Source organism: Nipponia nippon, unplaced genomic scaffold, assembly GCF_047370975.1.
Source record: "Nipponia nippon isolate SJK-2023a ecotype South Korea unplaced genomic scaffold, ASM4737097v1 scaffold_2, whole genome shotgun sequence".
Classification (NCBI taxonomy): Eukaryota; Metazoa; Chordata; class Aves; order Pelecaniformes; family Threskiornithidae; genus Nipponia; species Nipponia nippon.
This window is the reverse complement of record NW_028262336.1, coordinates 120,289,033-120,309,870: the sequence shown is the minus strand read 5'-3', so window position 1 is coordinate 120,309,870 and position 20,838 is coordinate 120,289,033. Positions and strand designations below refer to the sequence as shown.

The following is a 20,838-nucleotide window of genomic DNA, read 5'->3' as shown; positions in this document are numbered from 1 at the left end:
AAGTGGACAGTGAGGTAGACTGAAAATGGGCTGAACGACCAGGCCCGAGGGGTTCTGATCAGTGGCACAAAGTCCAGCAGGAAGGGAAGCCACTAGCGGTGTGCGTCAGGGGTCAGTACTGGGACCAATACTGCTTAACTTCTTCATTAATGACCTGGATGATGCAGCAGAGTGTAGCCTCAGCAAGTTCACAGATGATACAAAACTGAGAGGAGGGGCTAGTAGGCCAGAAGGTCATGCTGCCATTCAGAGGGATGGGGACAGGCTGGAGAAATGGGTTGACAGGAACCTCATGAAGTTCGACAAAGAGAAGTGTGAAGTCCTGTACCTGGAGAGGAACAACCCCAGGCACCAATATATGCTGGGGGACACCCAGCTGGAAAGCAGCTTGACAGAAGAGGACCTGGGGTCCTGATGGACAACAAGCTGATCATGAGCTAGCAATGCACCCTTGCAGCAAAGAAGGCTAACAGCCTCCTGGACTGCATGAGAGCGTTTCCAGCAAGTCGAGGAAGGTGATCCTTCCCCTCAGCACTGATAAGGCCACACCTGGAGTGCTGTGTCCAGTTCTGGGCTCCCCAGTGCAAGAAAGATATGGACTTACTGGAGTGAAGTCCACTACAGAGCCACTAAGGTGTTAGGGGCTTGGAGCATCTCCCGTACGAGGAGAGGCTGAGAGAGCTGTGACAGTTCAGCCTGGAGAAGAGAAAGCTCATGGGGATCTTATCAATGTACATAAATAGCTAGTGGGAGGGAATGAAGAAGAGGCAACCAGACTCTTCTCAGTAGTGCCCACTGAGAAGACAAGAGCTAATGGGTACAAATTAAAACCCATGAAATTTCATCTGAACACAAGAAAACTTTTTTCACTGTGTGGGTGGTTGAACACGGGAACAGGTTGCCCAGAGAGGTTGTGGAGTCTCCATCTCTGGAGATATTGAAAACCCGACTGGACATAGTCCTGGGCAACCTGTTCTCACTGACCCTGCTTGAGCAGGAGGGGTTGGACTAGATGATCTCAGGAGGTCCATTCCAACCTAAAAGAGTCTGTGATATGGTGATTCTGTAAGGCTCCAGCATGACATCATAATTTGCTGTAAAAAACTTGTATTTTAACCTAAGTACTTGTGGAAAGATTTTCATTTGACATAATTGGCAGAACTCTGCTAACAGCACTGGCTTACTGACGCATAGGTAGGCTTTGACTCATCCTGACATCTGAGATCTCTGATTTCTGAAAAGCTTGCTTTTTTTTTTCAGTGCACATATGTTTAAAGGTGGTAAATTTTCTGTGCCTTTAGTGTGGTCTTTCATTGCTTACTGCCACTATTTTTCCACCCTTTATTGCTCCAGTTTAGAAAAGACCAAACAGAAAAAGAAAGTGAATGGAAATATGTTTGCAGTGGTATTAGTGCCTTTGGTTGCATGTCATCTGTTTTGCAAGGCATAGCCTTTTGATAAGTAATAGGAAAAGAACACTTTGTGTTGGCAGAACTCTATATTTACAGTATACAGTAATACTGAAAGCAGCTGGGAGGTAAACTCTCATGAATCTTCTGCATCAGTAGGTCCAACAGTTAACTGAAACATAAAAACCATTTTCTAAAAGAGAAAACAAAGCAGCACACCTTCTCACACTTTTAATTACATCAGCACAGTCACCTGACAGAAAATGCTATATTTAAAGAACTTTCTGTTAAATAGAAAGGCCTAATTCTTAGATAATGCAACAATTATTAGATTAATAGGGGACTGGTATCCTTATATGCCTTTGTCTTGTTACATTAGAGGTCATGATAGAAAGAAAATTTAAAATTCAAAGTCCCCTGCCAAAAGCCAGGTAGTACACTGGCATATTCCAGGTAATTTACTAGCGTAAAATATAGTGGTAGAAAGTGACTATTGTGGTGTGGATATATAGAGCAGTTCTACTCAAGGACACAAAGCCTATCTGTGAGACCTCTAAAGTGACTGCAAAAATACTTGTTGTGAGATTCAAAGGTGGGGTTAGAGCCCATGAACAACAGATTGTTTTCTGAATCAGTTTTCATGTTAAGCAAGATGTTCCTTTCTTTTTTTTATGCTTTTTTTTGCAGTCATTAGAAGCAAAATGTGTATAATGTTAATCAGATGTTGAAGCAGGCCTTGTAAAAAGATGATTTAACCACAGTGATTTGCCTAGAAAAAAACGATCTACTGGTAAGCGGGTTGAAATAGTTTAAAAGATTTTACTTATGATGATGGTTCCAGGTATGAAACATTAACTACACAATCCAGAGTCTAATTTCAGTGATGGACATTTGTTGCTTCAAAGTTGAGCAAAAATTAAGTAATTTGAGATCCTGTAATTATGCCTTTAGTTAGATAATCTCAAAACAATGTAATCGTCTTTAGTCATTCTTATAAAACACCTGGTAGGCTAGGACCATAAAGATTGTAAAACTTGCTATACAGTCAGCTTCCTGTTTAAATATGAAGCAAGAATATCTGGTCTGCTTATGGAGAGCAAACAAAATAGTGAAGTACATGACCTTCAAACACAGCTTTCTCATGGAATAAAATTGGGAGGAGCTGTTGACACTCTTGAGGGCAGAGAGGCCCTGCAGAGAGATCTGGACAAATTAGAGAGCTGGGCAATCACCAGCTGTATGAAGTTTAACAAGGGCAAGTGCCGGATTTTGCACCTGCAACAGGGCAACCTCGGATGTACCTACAGACTGGGGAACGAGAGGCTGGAGAGCAGCCCTGCGGAGAGGGATCTGGGGGTTCTGGTCAACGGCAAGTTGAACATGAGCCAACAGTGTGCCCTGGCAGCCAAGAGGGCCAACCGTGTCCTGGGGTGCATCAAGCACTCCATTGCCAGGCGATCGAGGGAGGTGATTGTCCCACTCTACTCTGCACTGGTGCGGCCTCATCTTGAATACTGTGTGCAGTTTTGGGCACCACAGTACAAAAAGGATACGAAGCTACTAGAGAGTGTCCAGAGGAGAGCCACGAAGATGGTGAAGGGTTTAGAGGAGAAGCCGTACAAGGAGCAGCTGAAGTCACTTGGTCTGTTCAGTCTGGAGAAGAGGAGACTGAGGGGAGACGTCATCGCGGTCTACAGCTTCCTCACAAGGGGAAGAGGAGGGGCAGGTGCTGATCTCTTCTCCTTGATGACCAATGAGAGAACCCGAGGGAACGGCAGGAAGATATGCCAGGGAAGGTTTAGGCTGGTGATTAGGAAAAGGTTCTTCACCCAGAGTGTGGTGGATCACTGGAACAGGCTCCCCCGGGAGGCAGTCATGGCACAAAGCCTGACAATATTTAAGAAGCATTTGGACAACACCCTCAGACATATGGGGTGAATTTTGGGGTTGTCCTATGCAGGGACAGGAGTTGGACTCCTTCCAACTCAGGACATTCTATGATTCTATGATAATATATACAAAAGCGATTTCCATTTGAGCCTGATTTAGTAAAAATGAGATTGGTTTGTCCCAGTTTGCAGGTGTATTCACCCAATAAAAGAGGTGTGACTCAGTACTTCACACAGACAGAAGTCACCCACTGCTGTTTCTGGACCACAGGCCACTGGGTCGCTCACTTGGGTTACAGCTAGGATTCCCACAAGGAGTTAGTCTGAATGGCTAGTTGCAGTTCACAATGCTCAAAGATCATCAAAGTAGCATGTAGAAAAGGACTCTGCAACCCTGGGTCAGCTGAACTGATATTTGAGTATCTAGCTAAGGAGGGAAATTCTGTCCTTGCTAAAGCCAGAGGGAATTGGTTTCCAAAAATATTTTTGCTAGGATCTGGTGCCTTTTCCCTCTTTCTGTGCAACCATCACCACATTCCATGCTCCGCCCCCTGGGTCTGTAAATGTTTGTTGGTCCAGATTCTCTGTTCGGCTCAGGCCATTATGTCCAGTCAGAGACTGTCCAGATTCTGCTGCCACAAGGAATCTGAAGACACAAGCATAAACAAAAGAAATCCCCACCTACTCTAATCTTCACTGGGACCTGTTCTTCTGACCAAGCAACTCTAGCTCGCTGTTAATGACCATGTCTTTTGTCTACCTACATAGTAGCAGGTACGATCTTAGATGGCCTCTGCTATTTAGTAGATCAAGTAGAGCCCTCATCTGGTGCAAAATCAACAGCATCTTCCCCCCTATTCCCTAATGAAAACAGTAAATATCTTGTGTACTCATTCCTTACTAGAACAGGTCACTCAGAGACGCTGTTGAGTCTCCATGGCTAGAGATAGTCAAAACCTGACTGGACATAGCCCTGAACAACCTGCTGTAGCTGAGCCCTCTTCAAACAGGAGGCTTGGACGAGATGATCTCCAGAGATCCATTCCAACGTAAATGATTCTGTGGTTATATGTCTATGCCTATCACCCTTCATTTAACTATCTCACCAATATCATGACTCACAGGCCCAGCCAGAACAGAGTTTTTGTCTAGTCATTTTGCAAGGCTTATACTGGCTGTCAGAAAAGACCTTAATTCAGGAAATTATCATTACAGACTTTGCCTGTATTGAGTTGAAACACAAACCAGCCAATGCTTTAGAAAAGACTACACCATCCCTTTCTGTAAATGCATTTTATTTTCTCATCTGTTTACATGCTGTTTACAAACTTATGAGTATCATTATAAGATGAATCATATCAGTGTACTTTGCTTTAAGCCCTTGTTTCCAAAAGAAGCAGATGGCACAGACTGACAACAGCTTCCGAAGACATTCATCTCCCTATGCATGTACAGTGATGAGGCCTTCCAAAAGCTCAGAACAAAAAGGGTAAGACTTCCTCACTGAAAGGTTATAATGGCCATTTTCATCAAGTATCATCTATTTTCTTCCTTGGCAAAACAGAAAACAAGAGAAGGGAAAAGAAGATCACAATGAAGGGACTCCAGAGAATGTTAGAAGCATTGGCAACTTGTCAGCCTAAGTGTTCTCCATATTAGGTGTTACTATATTTACTGCAGTATATCAGATCCCATTTCGTAGAATTCCAGGACTGTCTTATGATCCCCCACTGTGTCTGGGAGCTGAACATAGGAACCCCTAAAAGTACATAGCAGCAATAAGGGGCTTAGATTTGATTTCTTTTTGCAGCTGTAATTAGTTTGCATGTACATGCTTTGCATGTACTTGTTTCTGGTTGTATAGCTGTCACATGCTGCGAGTCCTTCATCTGGAGACCTGCAGAGCAGTTGAGTAAATCACTGCGGAAATTACCACACGCATTTCTTAATTTCCATGAGGAGATCCCAACATTTGTACTGTTCAAAATGCTCTGTTCTGTTTAAATGGGTCTACAAGCAAAGCTCCAAGATGCACCTTATCATAGCTAGCCAAATCTCTTGGCTAACTGGTGCTGAGTATGTCCCATAGTCTGCAATAGTCCCAATTTTATTCACTTGGTGTATCTGCAGGATATTTTTATTATCTTCTGTAATATCTTGAGCCTTATATTTCAAAATAGAATTATTTTATGTTCTGGAGTTGGGTTTGTTTTGTTTTAATTCAACTAATTTGCTAGTGAATATTGAAAAACCCGCAAACCAACCAGCTTAACAAAACAAAACATGGTTTTTGTTTGCACAAAATTATTTTCATTCTTCAATTTCCTGCCCTTCTTTCTAAAACAAGGTGGAAGATAAGTTATTCTAAGGATCTGAATGTTGTTTTGTTGCTGTAAGAGAGAAAAAAAACCCAACATAATTTCCTTTGACCCAAATTCAGGCTAAAGACAGTAGCAAAGATGAAGGTAATAGAAGGTAATAGTGAAGGTAATAGAAGATGAGCTAGCCTTTCACACAATATAAATTAATATCTGCCAGGACACAATAAAGTTTTGTCCAGAGTTTTTAGCAGTGTAACGTCCTTGCTGTGTTTGCTTCCACATTTCAGTCTTTTATAGTTGATCTGAACCAAGTTTTAGGTTTTCTTTTTTTTTTTTTTTGTAACAAAATAGCATCCTACAAAATGCTACATATTACACTTTTTTCTATGGAATGCAATATAGTGTTGGGAGACTGAAAGAAAAATATGTTATTAACAATAATAGGTTGCCTAGCTATTTATAGGATCTGACTAGATTGCACCTATTGTGTTTTACAGCTTTTCATATTAGCCCCTTTGTCAGCAGTAAATGAGTTTTCATACTTGCAGTTGTTCATGTAGGTTTCCTATTCTTCCTGGGTTGAAGCAATCAACAGCTGTGATTACTTCAGGTGAAGAAAATTAAGCTGATAGGTTCTGACAGATACAGGAAACACAACTTCTTCCATGAATTAGTGAAAAAACAGTCTGGTTTTGTTGTTATTCAGTGATTGTGCTTAGCAACTGAAGGTTCTGAAGCTGGGCCGTCAGTGGTGCCCACAGGAGTAAGCACTCAGAGTAAATGTCTTGGCTTCATTCCCCGCATGAAAAGCCATAGTACCCTAGATAGACACACTCTCTCGGCAACAACAAGGGCCTTTCACGATCCTAGACCAGATGGCAAGATCCTGACTTCAGTGTGAGGGCATTGGTATAAGGTGTCTTCACGCCTGAGCCTGCTGCAAAATGCTACCTGCTCAGTTGGAGGTAGCTAGACATACAGAACAAGGTTATTGCATCCTCAAATATTTTGTCAACAAAAATGGGCTGGTTGTGTAGAGGAGTGGCTCGCAAAGACCTGAATGAGAATGTCACACCCTATCACTCAGACCAACACAACAGGAAAGCCCAAGAAGGAGCTCACTGAAACTTACTGTCCTCATCATAAAAGCAGTTGTAACAGTACAGACCAAGGGCATAGCTAGCCGGATGCTCTGTCTTTAATTGTAGACATAAGCAGACACAAGCAGGCACTCAGGAAAAAAAAGAGATCAGAGCAACCCTATATGATACTTCTGTATTCTCTCAACTTGTGATTCCTTCCAGCTCAGAGGATTTCCTGAACCTAGTGTATTCTGCCTATTTAGTAACCTTCAACTGATGTCTCTTTCAAGTACTTTTCCAGTCTTCCCTTGAATACAGGTAAAACTGCATCTGCAAGATCTGTTAAGGAGTTCCACAAGTTTACTAGCTATTGCAGCAACCACCCCCTTTTGTTTGCTTTGAATCCCACTAGTTTCACTTAATAGGTCTAGCTCCTCTATTGGCTCCATCCCTCAGTACCAGAATGCCACTACAGTGACATTTTGGAGCAGTGAGCTGGACAAGCACTGGCATTTTTTCCAAGGTGTATCTAATAGAGGTGGTATTATCTAATAGAGAAGAGCAAGGCTCATGAACCTTGAGTGTTCTTTCTAATCTGTGTCTTGGGAGAGTCCCTGCACCCATCTATCTCAGTTTCCCACCTGTTCAATCATGAGAAGAATTTTTAATTATTTTTTTTTTCCTGCTTTGAGATAGACTGATGAGGAACACTTACAATATAAGTGACAACTTGTGTGTTCTGGTTATAGGGTGAAATTCTTGAACATAACCTAGAAAGAGACAAGCAGGCTAACCCCAGAAGAGCAGCAGGGCTGGTTAGTAGGACACTTGCTTGCAACTATATAGTTGCAATAACAGCAACTATGGGAGACTTAGGCTCGAGTCCTTTTCCAAAGAAAGGCTCTTGTACCATGGAAGTGTCTGAACGACTAGGCAATAGGGAATTCTCTAGAAGAGCCTGTCTGCCTCTTCTGCTTCCCCTTTTCTTTCTGAAAACACCCAGTACCAGGAAAGTTCCTGCAATTTCAGGAAGTATCAGAAGCCCAGAAAAGTATTTATCACTCCATAAACGTAGTATCTGATTAGCGATCAGATTTTTGCTCTGGAAGAGCAAGCCACTTGCTTTTGCCTTCTCCCCTGCCAGAGAGTGCGATGTATTGTCTCTGTTGTGGCTGGTGCACTAGGTGGCAATAGAGAGTCAGCACTGTCCCTACTGGCACCTGAGGAAGCCACAGGCGAGCAAATTTGTACACCTAGGAGTTACAAATCTCAAGCCTTTAGTAAGTTTCTAACAGCAGAGCATTAGAAATATTTTTTTTCACCTGCAGTCTATTATGAAACTCATGGCAGCAAACTCACAGCAAGTACTGGTGCTCCCATATTTAACCACAGGGAGAAGAAGCCTGAGTGCACAGAAAAAACAGCGGCTTTGCTAACTGGGTTATATTCATACCTAGCTGCCAAGCATGCCAAAATCATGATCTCAAAAACATATTAATCAACAGTGCAACTTAGGTGTCCCTTTTCAGCAAGACTATGTTGACACCTGAGAGCTGCAGCTTATAAGCCTAAAATTCAGCTCCTGCAAACGTAGCTTCCAGCATCAACTCATAGTTGCAGTATTAAACAGTAATTAGTCTGGATTTCACTTTTCTGTGAAAACAGAGGCGTATAACTTTCAGGGTGTCTAGGCCTGGATTTCCTCTGAACAGAAAGCTCTCCCAAAGCCTTTGGGTATAGCTGCACAGTAAAAGGATAACTGCCACAGTAAATACTCTCCTCCTGCTCTGTGTATAGTACAGTCCTGAAGGGCAAAGGAGTCCAGGAAGGCTGGACATTCTTCAAGAAGGAACTATTAAAGGTGTGGGAGCAGGCCGTCCCCACGTGCTGAAAGACAAGCTGGTGGGGAAGAAGACCAGCCTGGATGAACAGAGAGCTTCTGCTGGAACTCAGGAAAAAAAAGAGTTTATGACCTTTGGAAGAAGGGGCAGGCAACTCAGGAGGACTACAAGGATGTCGTGACGTTATGCAGGGAGAAAACTAGAAGGGCCAAAGCCCAACTAGAACTTAATCTGGCTGCTGCCGTAAAAGACAACAAAAAATGTTTCTATAAATACATTAGCAACAAAAGGAGGGCTAAGGAGAATATCCATCTTTTATTGGATGCAGGGGGAAACATAGTGACAAAGGATGAGGAAAAGGATGAGCAGGCAGACCAGTTGCTCTCAGGGTACCCAGCCCCCTGAGCTGGAAGACAGGGAAGGGGAACAGATTGAAGACCCCATAATCCACGGGGAAATGGTTAGTGACCTGCTACACCACGTAGACACGCACAAGTCTATGGGGACAGTTGGGATCCACCCAAAGGTACTGAGGGAGCTAGCAGAGGAGCTCACCAAGCCACTTTCCATCATCTCTCAGCAGTCCTGGCTAACCAGAGAGATCCCAGTTGACTGGAGGTTAGCAAATGTTACACCCATCTACAAGAAGGGCCGGAAGGAGGATCTGGGGAACTACAGGCCTGTCAGCCTGACCTCGGTGCCAGGGAAGCTTATGGAGTGGATCATCTTGAGTATCGTCACATGGTACATACAGGACAAACAGACAATCAGGCCCAGTCAGCATGGGTTTATGAAATGCAAATCCTGCTTGACTAACCTGATCTTCTTCTATGACAAGGTGACCTGCTTAGTGGAAAGGCTGTGGATGCTGTCTACCTATACCTTAGTAAAGCCTTTGACACTGTTTCCCACAGCATTCTCTTGGAGAAACTGGCTGCTCATGGCTTGGACAGGCATACTTTTCACTGGGTGAAAAACTGGCTGGATGGCTGGGCCCAAAGAGTTGTGGTGAATGGAGTCAAACCCAGTTGGTGGCCAGTCACAAGTGGTGTTCCCCAGCGCTCAGTGTTGGGGCCACTTCTGTTTAATATCTTTATCAGTGACCTGGACAAGGGAATCAGGTGCACCCTCAGTAAGTTTGCAGATGACACCAAGTTGGGTGGAAGTGTCAATCTGCTGGAGGGTAGGAAGGCCCTACAGAGGGACCTGGACAGGCTGGATCGTTGGGCCGGGGCCAACTGTAGGAGGTTCAACAAGGCTCAGTGCTGGGTCCTGCACTTGGGTCACAACAACCCCATGCAATGCTATAGGCTAGGGGAAGAGTATCTGGAAAGCTGCCCAGCGGAAAAGGATCCAGGGTGCTGGTTAACAGCCAGCTGAATATGAGCCAACAGTGTGCTCAGGTGGCCAAGAAGGCCAATGGCATCCTGGCTTGTATCAGGAATAGGGTGGTCAGCAGGACTAGGGAAGTGATCGTCCCCTTGTACTCAGCACTGGTGAGGCCACACCTCGAGTACTGTGTTCAGTTTTGGGCCCCTCACTACAAGAAGGACATCGAGGTACTGGAGCGTGTCCAAAGAAGGGCAACGAAGCTGGTGAAGAGTCTAGAGCACAAGTCTTATGAGGAGCGGCTGAGGGAGCTGGGTTGTTTGGTCTGGAGAGGAGGAGGCTGAGGGGAGACCTTATTGCTCTGTACAGCTACCTGAAAGGAGGTAGTAGTGAGGTGGGGGTCGGTCTCTTCTCCCAAGTAACAAGCGATAGGACGAGAGGAAACGGCCTCAAGTTGTGCTAGGGAAGGTTTCGATTGGATATTAGAAAAAATTTCTTCACTGCAAGGGTAGTCAGGCACTGGAACAGGCTGCCCAGGGAAGTGGCTGAGTCCCCATCCTTGGAGGTATTTAAAAGACGGGTAGATGTGGTGCTCGAGGACATGGTTTAGTGGTGGACTTGGCGTGCTAGGTTAATGGTTGGACTTAATGATCTTAAAGGTCTTTTCCAACCTAAATGATTCTATGATTCTACTCCCAGTGATGGCAGAGAATTTTCCTTATACAGACCATATGATAATTATATTCACCAAATATTTTAAACAGTTTCATAGAACATATGTTTCCTAAAAAGAAATAAACTGAACATTCCATAGATCAAATACCAGCCTTGATTCACTGGCTATGTTGTATTTTTTGCTAGAGTTTCTAAAATACTGTGGTGCTAGTGAAAATATATTCCCTGTCCCTTTCCATTACATGAGTCTGTAGCATATCCCACTAATATCGGAAATCATGAACATAACTACAAAGGAGCATATCACCTCCTTTCTGCATTAAAGAGCAAACCTTAAGAAGAACCCCCACAACCAAGCCTGAAATGAGCTGCAAGAATTATAGGAACTGAAGCCCAGTGGAAAATATGATACGTCAGAAAAAGTAGGTGTCACTGGCAGCATCAAGAACCAGCAATAAGGTGGCCAGGGCGTCCATTTAAAAGCCACCACCTGGAAGTTTAGCAGAAGTCCTGGCTCTGAAAGCATAACCTGCTATCTTGCTATGCAATTCTTCCATAAAATATGCCAAAACTAACTAAAATTTTGGGAAGATAATCAGCTGAATAAGTAGTAAGTATCCATGGACATACATATAATGAAGAAGCTCCAGAAGTGGGACCAGGTACACATCTCCATCACAGTTATCATCTGTTTTGCCAAAATCTGGAACTCTGAGCTGGAAAACCAGTCATACCTTGCTAAGGTTTGCACTCAGACTGGCACCTGGAAAAATCTGCTGCTTAAGTGGTTTGGCTGAGCAGATTGGTCCTTAGTTTCAGTCTCAGGGCTATTCTTATGCAACCAGAAGCAGAGACATAGACATCAATTTTATTAGAGGTCAATTTTATACCAGTTTGCTCTTAGTTGAGTATGCTCCTGTTTTATCTAGTCCAGACATTGAGACTCACTTTAATGAGGATTCAGTAGGGTCTAGAGCCTGGAAATTTTATTTAAGCCTGGTTCTCAAAAGGTGACATTGCACAAGAAAGTTCAAGACAACACTTCATCAGAACTGCATAGTTTCTACTACTAATTAGTAATTAGAGACAAGGGGAGATTAAAGAGAGACAGGCTTCTTGACTGAAGGACTGACTGCTTTCTTCAAGCTGTTATATATGCCACTTCAATCTCCATGTTGGTCTAGACTCAAACAATAGACCCAATAAGCTACTTGCTGTAGTGAATCCTGGCTAACATGCCTTGGGATTAACGCACTGCTATTTCTCCTTGTCTGAAGGTAAGATCTGCTCTTTTAAAAGCGGTAGGAACTATGAAAGTGGTTTAAGCTTTGATTTTTGTCCTTTTACATCCAAATATAATTCAAGTACTTAATTTTTTTCCTTGTTGTTGCTCTTGTTGTATGGACCAAATGCTTTCAATATTTCACGTTCTTATTAATAAGAGGTCTTTATTTTCTTGTATCTGATTAATGTCTCCTTTAAGTCTATGGCAATTCTCCCATTAACTTCAGCAGTCATTAAAGAGGCCTAAAAGGCAGATAATTTACACTAATATAATATAAGCCAATAACATTAAGATTAAAACTATAAAAATAACATTTTGTTTCCACAAATTGCTGGTAGTCAGAAAAAAAAAATTATAAGCCACCAGCAAGTTCCATACCAAGCCTAGTATCAGGATCAAGGTTACCTTTATTAGAGAGAGGTGATGTCACAGCTGAGGAAGGATTTTGTATGCAAGCAGCATATCACTTATGAATTATGATGAGACTGTAAAACTTTTTTTTTTCCTTTAATGACTTACAGGAAAGAACTAAAAGACTAGACTCACCTTGTGTATTTTGTGAACATTTTAAAAACAGAGCAAAAAATAATTTTGTATGCTTAGTGTTAGGAACTTACAGAATGGATGACACCATGCATCCCTGAAGTGGTATCTTCTGTCTTTGGCTAGAAGACTGTCTACAAACTGAGCCCAGATTCTGTCTTTATACATCAGCCACAACAAGAAAGCTATCAGAAGCCTTCCAGAACTCTCTTTTTTAAGTTCATTTTGAGTACAGGGGCTACAGGAGTCTGGCAGAGGAATAAAAAAGGGGGTCAAAGAGTGAGCTAGCACTAGAGAAATGCCTAGTGTCTATGAACAGACAGTCTGTCAGTCTAACTTCTTTTTGATGATGTCTATTACTGTGAACTCTGCAGAGAATGATTGGCTTCATTTTATAGAATGATAGGACTCTTATTTACTTCATTAAAGTCAAGATCTTGCTCCTCCTCCTTTAGTACAGATAAATACCTACAGGTGGTTGTCAGAGTGATATCATAGAAAAACCCTAGTCCTTATCATTCTCAGCCAGTATAAAAGGCTATTTAAATGTAAACAGTACTGATTATTGGAGGGGTTTTTAAACCTTAAGCCCAAACAAAGAGCTTTCCCACTTATATTCCAACTGAAGATATAATGAAGTAAGAAATCTGCAAGAGTAAGGTTAGGATATTGAAATGGAAGAATACAATAACTATCCTGAGTCATCAGTCCTTGGTATTTAAAAAAATCTGCCAATGCATTATAGTCATTCACTTTCTGCCTTGCCTGTCCCTACTCCTGACATTTGTTGCTACACAGCGACCCAAGTTCGACAGTAGGATAGGAGGGGCAGAGCAAAATGCAACAGTCTGCACAATAGGCTGTGTAGAAACAATTTTCCTGTCTTGAAGCTAGGCCTTTTTATGCTAAAGAAGAGTAATGGATGCAGAAGAAGAGTACACAAGTACAAACATTACTGTAGCCAGGGGGAAATAGAGCTAAGAGTGTGATGTCTGTATGCAATGTGGAACAACTTGTTAAACAAGTGTGTAACAACTAAAACACCATCTAATAAAAAATAAAATGCCATGATATATAATCATTTTAGCCAGTTTGAAACCAAAGGAAGAAGCAAAACCTTTAAAAAATCGTTGATGATTTCAATTGCTTCTGGTTTTGGTAGAGACATTAGAACTCAATTGTCTTTTCAGAAGGCAGATGCTTAGCCCCTAGGCATCCTGGCCTCACCAAAAAGTTTGTTGTGTGATTAAATTCCTACAATATCAAGTCATACCAAGACTGCAAGAAGGTATGAAAGTTCTCTTTTTCTTGTTAATTGGGGTAACAAAACCAATATGCGAGACTGCTTCATGAAATATCAATCTCATTCCATTGTACCCAAAGTCAACATCAGATAAGCCCAGCTATCAAAGTTTAAAACAGTGCAGATGTGTATCTTTTTGAGTCCCTGGTTAGATATTTGGCTTTTAGTAGCTACTGCTTGTAATTAAGGGGTCTTTCCATTCCAGTGAACAAATGTGTTTCTTATAAATTAGTATAATCTTCTGTCTAATGAAACTGAAATCTAGGAACAAAGTCCATTGGGTAAATTATGGAAATAATGATAATAATTCCAACTAGATGAGCATGTTGTGGTTTCTATTTTGTTACAGATAGCAAAAAGTTACCTCTTTGGTTATCTTACGAATGTAATTATAGCCACTCCAAATGCTGTGTCTTAGGTGTACCGAGGAACATTTACTTTCTCCAAGCACTTAGAAGACATCTAAGATCTTTGATTTCTCAAAATGTTGATTATGTATTTTTTATGAATTAGAAAAGTTTCTCTCTACTTTTGTAGATTATTCATTGCAGTAATATAAAACTTCATCCTGCAGTCAGCCAAATAGAAAGAAAAAACATTGGACCTTACTTTTCAGTGCAGTGTGAACACCCAACCCTGTAAACAGCCGTAACAGTGACAAATCGCTTGAGGTCTTTATAGATATTGCACCATTTTTCTTCTATGTTGTAAAGTGGTATATTATGTTTTTGACAAGTTCATTGCTAACTGTCCTTATTCATTGCAGCTGGAATTTTCAAGAAGTCCTAAATTACACTCAGAATTTTGAAATTCTCTTGACAAATGTACTTTATAGCAAATTTCCAAATATGATTGAAAGAGCTGAATGCCCACTTGATTTTAACTGAACAATTACATTTTATGTATAAACTGACTCTGGGAGGCCTTACAGATTAGATTAATCTTAACACACACCCTGGCCTAAACTCTGTCTTTCTCCAAAAGACATTCTAAAGCAGAAAAAAGTATTTTTTTCTTTCTCTCTTCTGACTTTTCTATCTTCTAATGTCAGATACAGTGATGAAAAAACATAAGAGAAATTCTTGTTGCCATGATGTAAATACATTCTGACAAAGATGCTTCTGCTCCTCTGTTAGTCTTGTCTTTTATCCTATTTATCATATGGCTAGAAAAGGCCTTCAAACTCATCTCATCCTTCCTATGCTCAAAACAGGGATCAGCTGTATCTAAGCTAGTATTGACGAATGCTTATTTAACTTTTTCTTCAGCCTCCAATGGCAAACTCAAAGCAAGATGTTCCAGCACTTCTTTCTTCTTGCCATTAAAGTGTTTTTTTCAATGTCTAATCTGAAACTTCCTTGTTGTGACTGAAGCTTGTTTGTGTTCACCACAGTCATGGGAATGGATTATATCCTTCCTGCTTCACTTATTTGAGGTTATCATGTCCCCCTCAATCCTCTCCCTAGTTTGTTCAATCTTTCCTCACAGATCGTAAAACTAGTAGATATTTGCTTTGCTCTAGATTAGCTCTAATTAGGGTTTACTTCTTTCTTGAAGTGCGAAGCCCCAAACTGGAGGCATTTTTCTAATGCCTTAGCAATCCTCAATCTCTCCATAAGTGATCTGGATAACGGGATCAAGTGTAGTCTGATGAAGTTTGCCAATGATACCAAACTAAGTGGGGAAGCAGACACTCTGGAAGGAAGAGCCACCCTGCAGGAAGATCTGGATAAGCTGGAAGAGTGGGCTAACAAGAACCTTATGAAGTATAACAAGGACAAGTAAAAGGTCTTGCACCTGGGAAAACATAATTGAGGAGCGCAGCACAGACTGGGATCTACCCAGCTGGGTAGCAGCTCTGTGGAAAGGGACCTGGAGGTCCTGGTGGACAGGAAGCTCAATAAGAGTGAACAGTGTGCTGCTGCAGCCAAGAAGGCCAATAGGATGCTGCGTTGCATCAAAAAGGGCATCACCAGCAGAGATAAAGAAGTCATTATCCCACTCTACTCGGCACTTGTCAGACTACACCTGGAATACTGTGTACGGTTCTGGTCCCTGCTATACAAAAAAGATGTGGACAGGCTGGAAGGGGTCCAGAGAAGGATCACAAAGATGATTAAAGGACTGGGAAGCCTGCCATACGAGGAAAGGCTGAGAGAACTCGGTTTGTTCAGCCTTGAGAAAAGGAGGCTTAGAGGTAATCTCATCACCATGTCCCAGTACTTAAAGGGTAGTTACAAAGAAGATGGAGACTCCGTTTTTACAAGGAGTCACACGGTGAGGGCAAGGGGTAACGGGTACAAGTTACTCTTAGGGAGATTCTGATTGGACGTGAGAGGACAATTTTTCACAATGAGAACAGTCAGCCATTGGAATAATCTCCCCAGGGAAGTGGTTGATTCCACTACACTGGACACTTTTAAGACTCAGCTGGACATGGTGCTGGGCCATCTCATCTAGACTGTGCTCTTGCCTAGAAAGGTTGGACCAGATGATCCTCGAGGTCCTGTCCAACCTGGTATTATATGATTCAATCCTGAGTAAGACAGAAAAATTACTTTATATATTTTCAAAGAGTTATGGGTATGCATCTGAAAATTATGTTTGCCTTTTCACAACAGCATATCATTACTGAATTGTATTCAGTATAGCACATATAAAGCCAGCAGGAAATGCCTCCTTGTGCAGGTCCAACAATATACTCAAATAGACCCCCTCAACCCTAAAGCAGGGAGTGACTATGACTTGGGAGGACACAAAAAACAACAGTGCTATTGGTTTTATATCCTACTTCTGAGACAAATAGCATGGAATTGCTACAGTGAACTGTAGCTATGATAAGACTTGTGTGGCCTTTGATGCATAGAGTGTGAGACAGTCTGCTAAATGTATAACAAGAAACTATGTAAAATAAGTTGTACACCACTCTTGAGATGAGCCATGTTTCTGTAGCTACAGATGGATCATCCTGCTTTCTAAGTTCACTAGCTGTTGTGCAAATTCTGATGAGCATGGTCTTCCCCTGGGAGAAAGAGTGCTCCCCATTCCTTAATTCAGGTTAAGCAAGCTATAGATACAGAGCGGGTGGAACAGTTTAATCCTACAGGGTTGTTGGTTTTCTGGATCCCAGGTAACAACGTCCTTATCCACAGCATTATTTCTGTGCTTAAAATTAAATGGAGCACGTCTTTCCTAGATAAGGGTTAGAAAGCTCAGAATTTGTAGAATTGAGCATCTATTTGCTCTTTTAAAAAAAATAATTAGGTTCTGTACATAATTTTAAAAGCTACTTGGGTCTTTTGCACATCTGTTCACGCTGTGAAGGACTTAAAGCAAAAAAGTGAGTATGCAAACCAGAAATGTGTTTTATGCTACGTAAATGCCAAGAATCTAAAGTTAGTACCTCTATTTTCTGTCTCCTGGGGAGTTCCTAGAGAAGGATTTCACATTTTTCTTAAAAAGCAAGGAAGGCACTACTTACCATGGTAAGAATCTCATTTTTTCAGGGATATGGTTTACTATCTCACTATTTTATTAAAGTATCCTTAGATACAATGCCCAGAAATTTCAAACTGATTAAAAGGACACTGTTTAAAGAGAGATGGTAAGTCTTAAACATATCACCAAAACTTCTTTAAACATCATCATCAGAAAAGGATCTAAAGGCTCATCCCATGAATTTCATAGAATCATAGAGTCATTTAGGTTGGAAAAGACCTTTAAGATCATTGAGTCCAGCTGTTAACCTATGACTGCCAAGTCCACAACTAAACTGTGTCCCGAAGCACCACATCTACCTGTCTTTTAAATATCTCCAGGGATGGGGACTCAACCACTTCCCTGGGCAGCCTGTTTCAGTGCTTGGTAACCCTTTGGGGGAAAAAATTTTTCCTAATTTGAATACTTTCTCTTGCATTCATGCATTTTGCCTTTGTAAAATTAAATATGCCTTTCTACAGAGGGTGGTCAAGGCAATTCACTCTTTCTCAGTCAATCCAATGGGAAAATAACTGCAGGATGGGTAGGCCATTCATACAGAAAATATCTGTACTACAGACTACCGTGTAGCAATTTAGACATAAACTAACACATCCTTCTAATCCTTACAGACCTAGTCCTTGCATATCCCTTCCCTTGATACCTGTCAAGCCTGTTGTATTCCAGTGATAGGTTAGAATGACATAATAGCCTGCCTACCTGGCACAATTTAGACTTTTTTTTCCTTTTTCATCTTATTCAATCCAGCTGTGGAGTTAGCTACACTGAAACAACTCAACACATGCTTATGTAATGGATGGCTGATGATTATGGTTATTAAAGATTAAAATAGAAAGGAGGATATAATCAAGTCACCAACAGATTTGAAACATCATGTTGCTGCAGGTATTTCCATGGTGTTCTAAGCTGAATTGTAAAATAATTTCCCATACAGACCTAATCGTCCTATATACCTGCTGCTTGCTGACATCAACAATAATTTAGCATTGCAGATATCCAAAATGATATATCATATTTTCTTCTTGTTCACAACTATGCTAGCTTTCAGACTTATGTCTATGTATTTTTCTTTTTCCCTAGGTAATGCATTTGTGGTAAGCCTGGCTTTGGCTGATCTGGTGGTGGCCTTGTATCCATACCCCCTGGTGCTCTTAGCTATTTTCCACAATGGATGGACTTTGGGTGAAATGCACTGTAAAGTGAGTGGCTTTGTGATGGGACTAAGTGTAATAGGCTCTATTTTCAACATCACTGCAATTGCAATAAACCGATATTGCTATATATGTCATAGTTTTGCCTATGACAAAGTGTACAGCTGTTGGAACACAATGCTGTACGTCTCCTTAGTCTGGGTATTAACAGTAATTGCAACTGTGCCAAATTTTTTTGTTGGCTCTTTAAAATATGATCCACGCATCTATTCATGCACATTTGTTCAGACTGCAAGCTCCTACTATACGATAGCTGTTGTGGTAATTCACTTCATCGTCCCTATCACCATTGTGAGCTTCTGCTACCTTCGAATTTGGGTTTTAGTGCTTCAAGTTAGAAGACGAGTCAAGTCAGAAACAAAGCCAAGACTGAAGCCAAGTGACTTCAGAAACTTTCTTACCATGTTTGTGGTTTTTGTGATTTTTGCCTTTTGCTGGGCACCTCTAAACTTTATTGGACTGGCTGTAGCCATCGATCCTACAGAAATGGCACCAAAAGTTCCTGAATGGTTATTCATTATAAGCTACTTCATGGCCTATTTCAACAGCTGCCTTAATGCAATAATATACGGACTTCTTAACCAGAATTTTCGGAATGAATACAAACGAATTTTAATGTCGCTGTGGATGCCAAGACTTTTCTTCCAGGACACATCCAAAGGAGGAACTGATGGTCAGAAGAGCAAGCCTTCTCCTGCTTTAAACAACAATGACCAAATGAAAACTGATACCGTGTAAATGTGTGATAATCAATGCAAGAGTCTGTCATGGAGAACTCCAAGAATATAGTTGTAATGTTCTGGTAATTTTTGTTTACTTTTGGGGGCTTTCCATTTGGATGGCACTTTGTGACTGGAATACTGTCTTCTTGATAAAGCACATTGCTCTCAATTCATGATTTATACAAGACATCAATTGAAAACGCATTTCAGAATTAAAGCAGCAGGTGAGTGCAAGCTGGTTTAGTTCTGAGAGCTGAATTCTGCTCCCAAACATATGAATGAGGCATTTTTTTACTTCAGTGCAAGTTTTGCATTCTTTATACAAGGTCAGGATCCATTTCTTAGAAGATTTAGCGATGGTACTTGTCTATGGGCACAGCAGCTCATCAAGGCTGCAGAGTGATATTTTCCTCCCTCCTGTATCTGAAAAAAGAGGGTGAAGCAGATGCTCTGTTTTCCACATAAGCACAATCATATTTCTGTGCATGTACTGGTGGCAGTAGTAGTACCTTTGAATCAAACTTGTAAATTGGAGAGAAGAATGCTTGTGTAAAAGCAAATATTAACATTAGAGCCTTTCCTCACAGGTTTTTCATACTTACATACGTTGAGATTAGGAATACAGTGTATTTACTATGTTCATCTTCTGTGGTTGATTTTATGGTAGATAACATAATACAAATGGTTGATTTCTTACACATTTACTTTACACAATATTCTTCCTTTAGAAGGGATTGAATATTCATTGTGCTCCATTTTTTCACCTAAATATATACATCCAATAACATTTGATGCACTTTAGCACACCTTACACATTTGCAAGAGGCTGGAAATTATGGCATATGACCTGTGGTCGGCTGGAGTGGCAGCTGGACACCAGGCAGGATATCCTAGATCATCTCAAATAACGCTAGACCAAAAGAAGCAGCCCTTTTGACTATAATGGTAGCTGAGATACTTGCCTTACATGTCTACATCTAATCTTGAACAAAATCCACTGCTGGTGTCTAATCTAAGACAACCTTCAAGGTTTCCTGTAGTGGAGATATAAACACGAATCCAAGGATAGGATTAATTGCTTTGTGGAGGTGCTGATCTCCTTTCACAGACTTTAGGAGATTTGATTGCTGGTTCAAACATCTCACTTTGAATAGCTAGTCTGGGATTTCTCTTGCCTAATTTGGGATGTCTCCAGTGTAGGTTTTTGCACACGATTTTTTTTCTAAATTCTCACTGTAGTCCATGGAGGTTTAGGAAATTATTAATTTTATCTTGAAATAGGCATCTTTATTAGTTACGGGAACTGATTGACAGAACTCACTGACTTCATTGACTGTAACAGAGATCAAGCAGCTCATGTAGACACATTTCAGGCAAAGACAGATGATCTATTATGACTATTCAAGTCATCAAGGATGACTTTCTGTTTTCTTTTCAAACTCAGCTCAAATTCAAACTGGATTTCTTCTTTTTCAGGTAGCACATTGTAACAGTGACTGTACAGATCAGATTACAATCTGGGTTATACCCCGCAGCATCATACTAATTTACACAATGTGGTTTTCATTATCTCTAAATCAGATTAGGGATCTGTGTGCAAACACACAGTCAATGAAGTTATTTTATCATTAGACCTGAAATGCACATTACTTAGCAGCGCTGTTCAGGGGAGAGGTAAATCCATGTCAGGTGTTGAAATAGGAAAAGGAGGAATTCAGGTTGCTGTTACT

The 20,838-nt window shown here is 41.1% G+C and overlaps 1 protein-coding gene across 1 annotated transcript in view; it reads left to right on the top strand.

Moving 5' to 3' along the window:
- The window catches only part of MTNR1B (melatonin receptor 1B), a 38,380-nt gene extending 19,256 nt beyond the window's left edge, over window positions 1-19,124 (top strand). The window contains exon 2 of the mRNA XM_087757373.1: window positions 18,256-19,124. Coding sequence (XP_087613499.1) covers window positions 18,256-19,124 — 869 coding nt within the window. The remainder of the gene's footprint in view (window positions 1-18,255) is intronic.
- The last annotated feature ends 1,714 nt before the right edge of the window (window positions 19,125-20,838 follow it).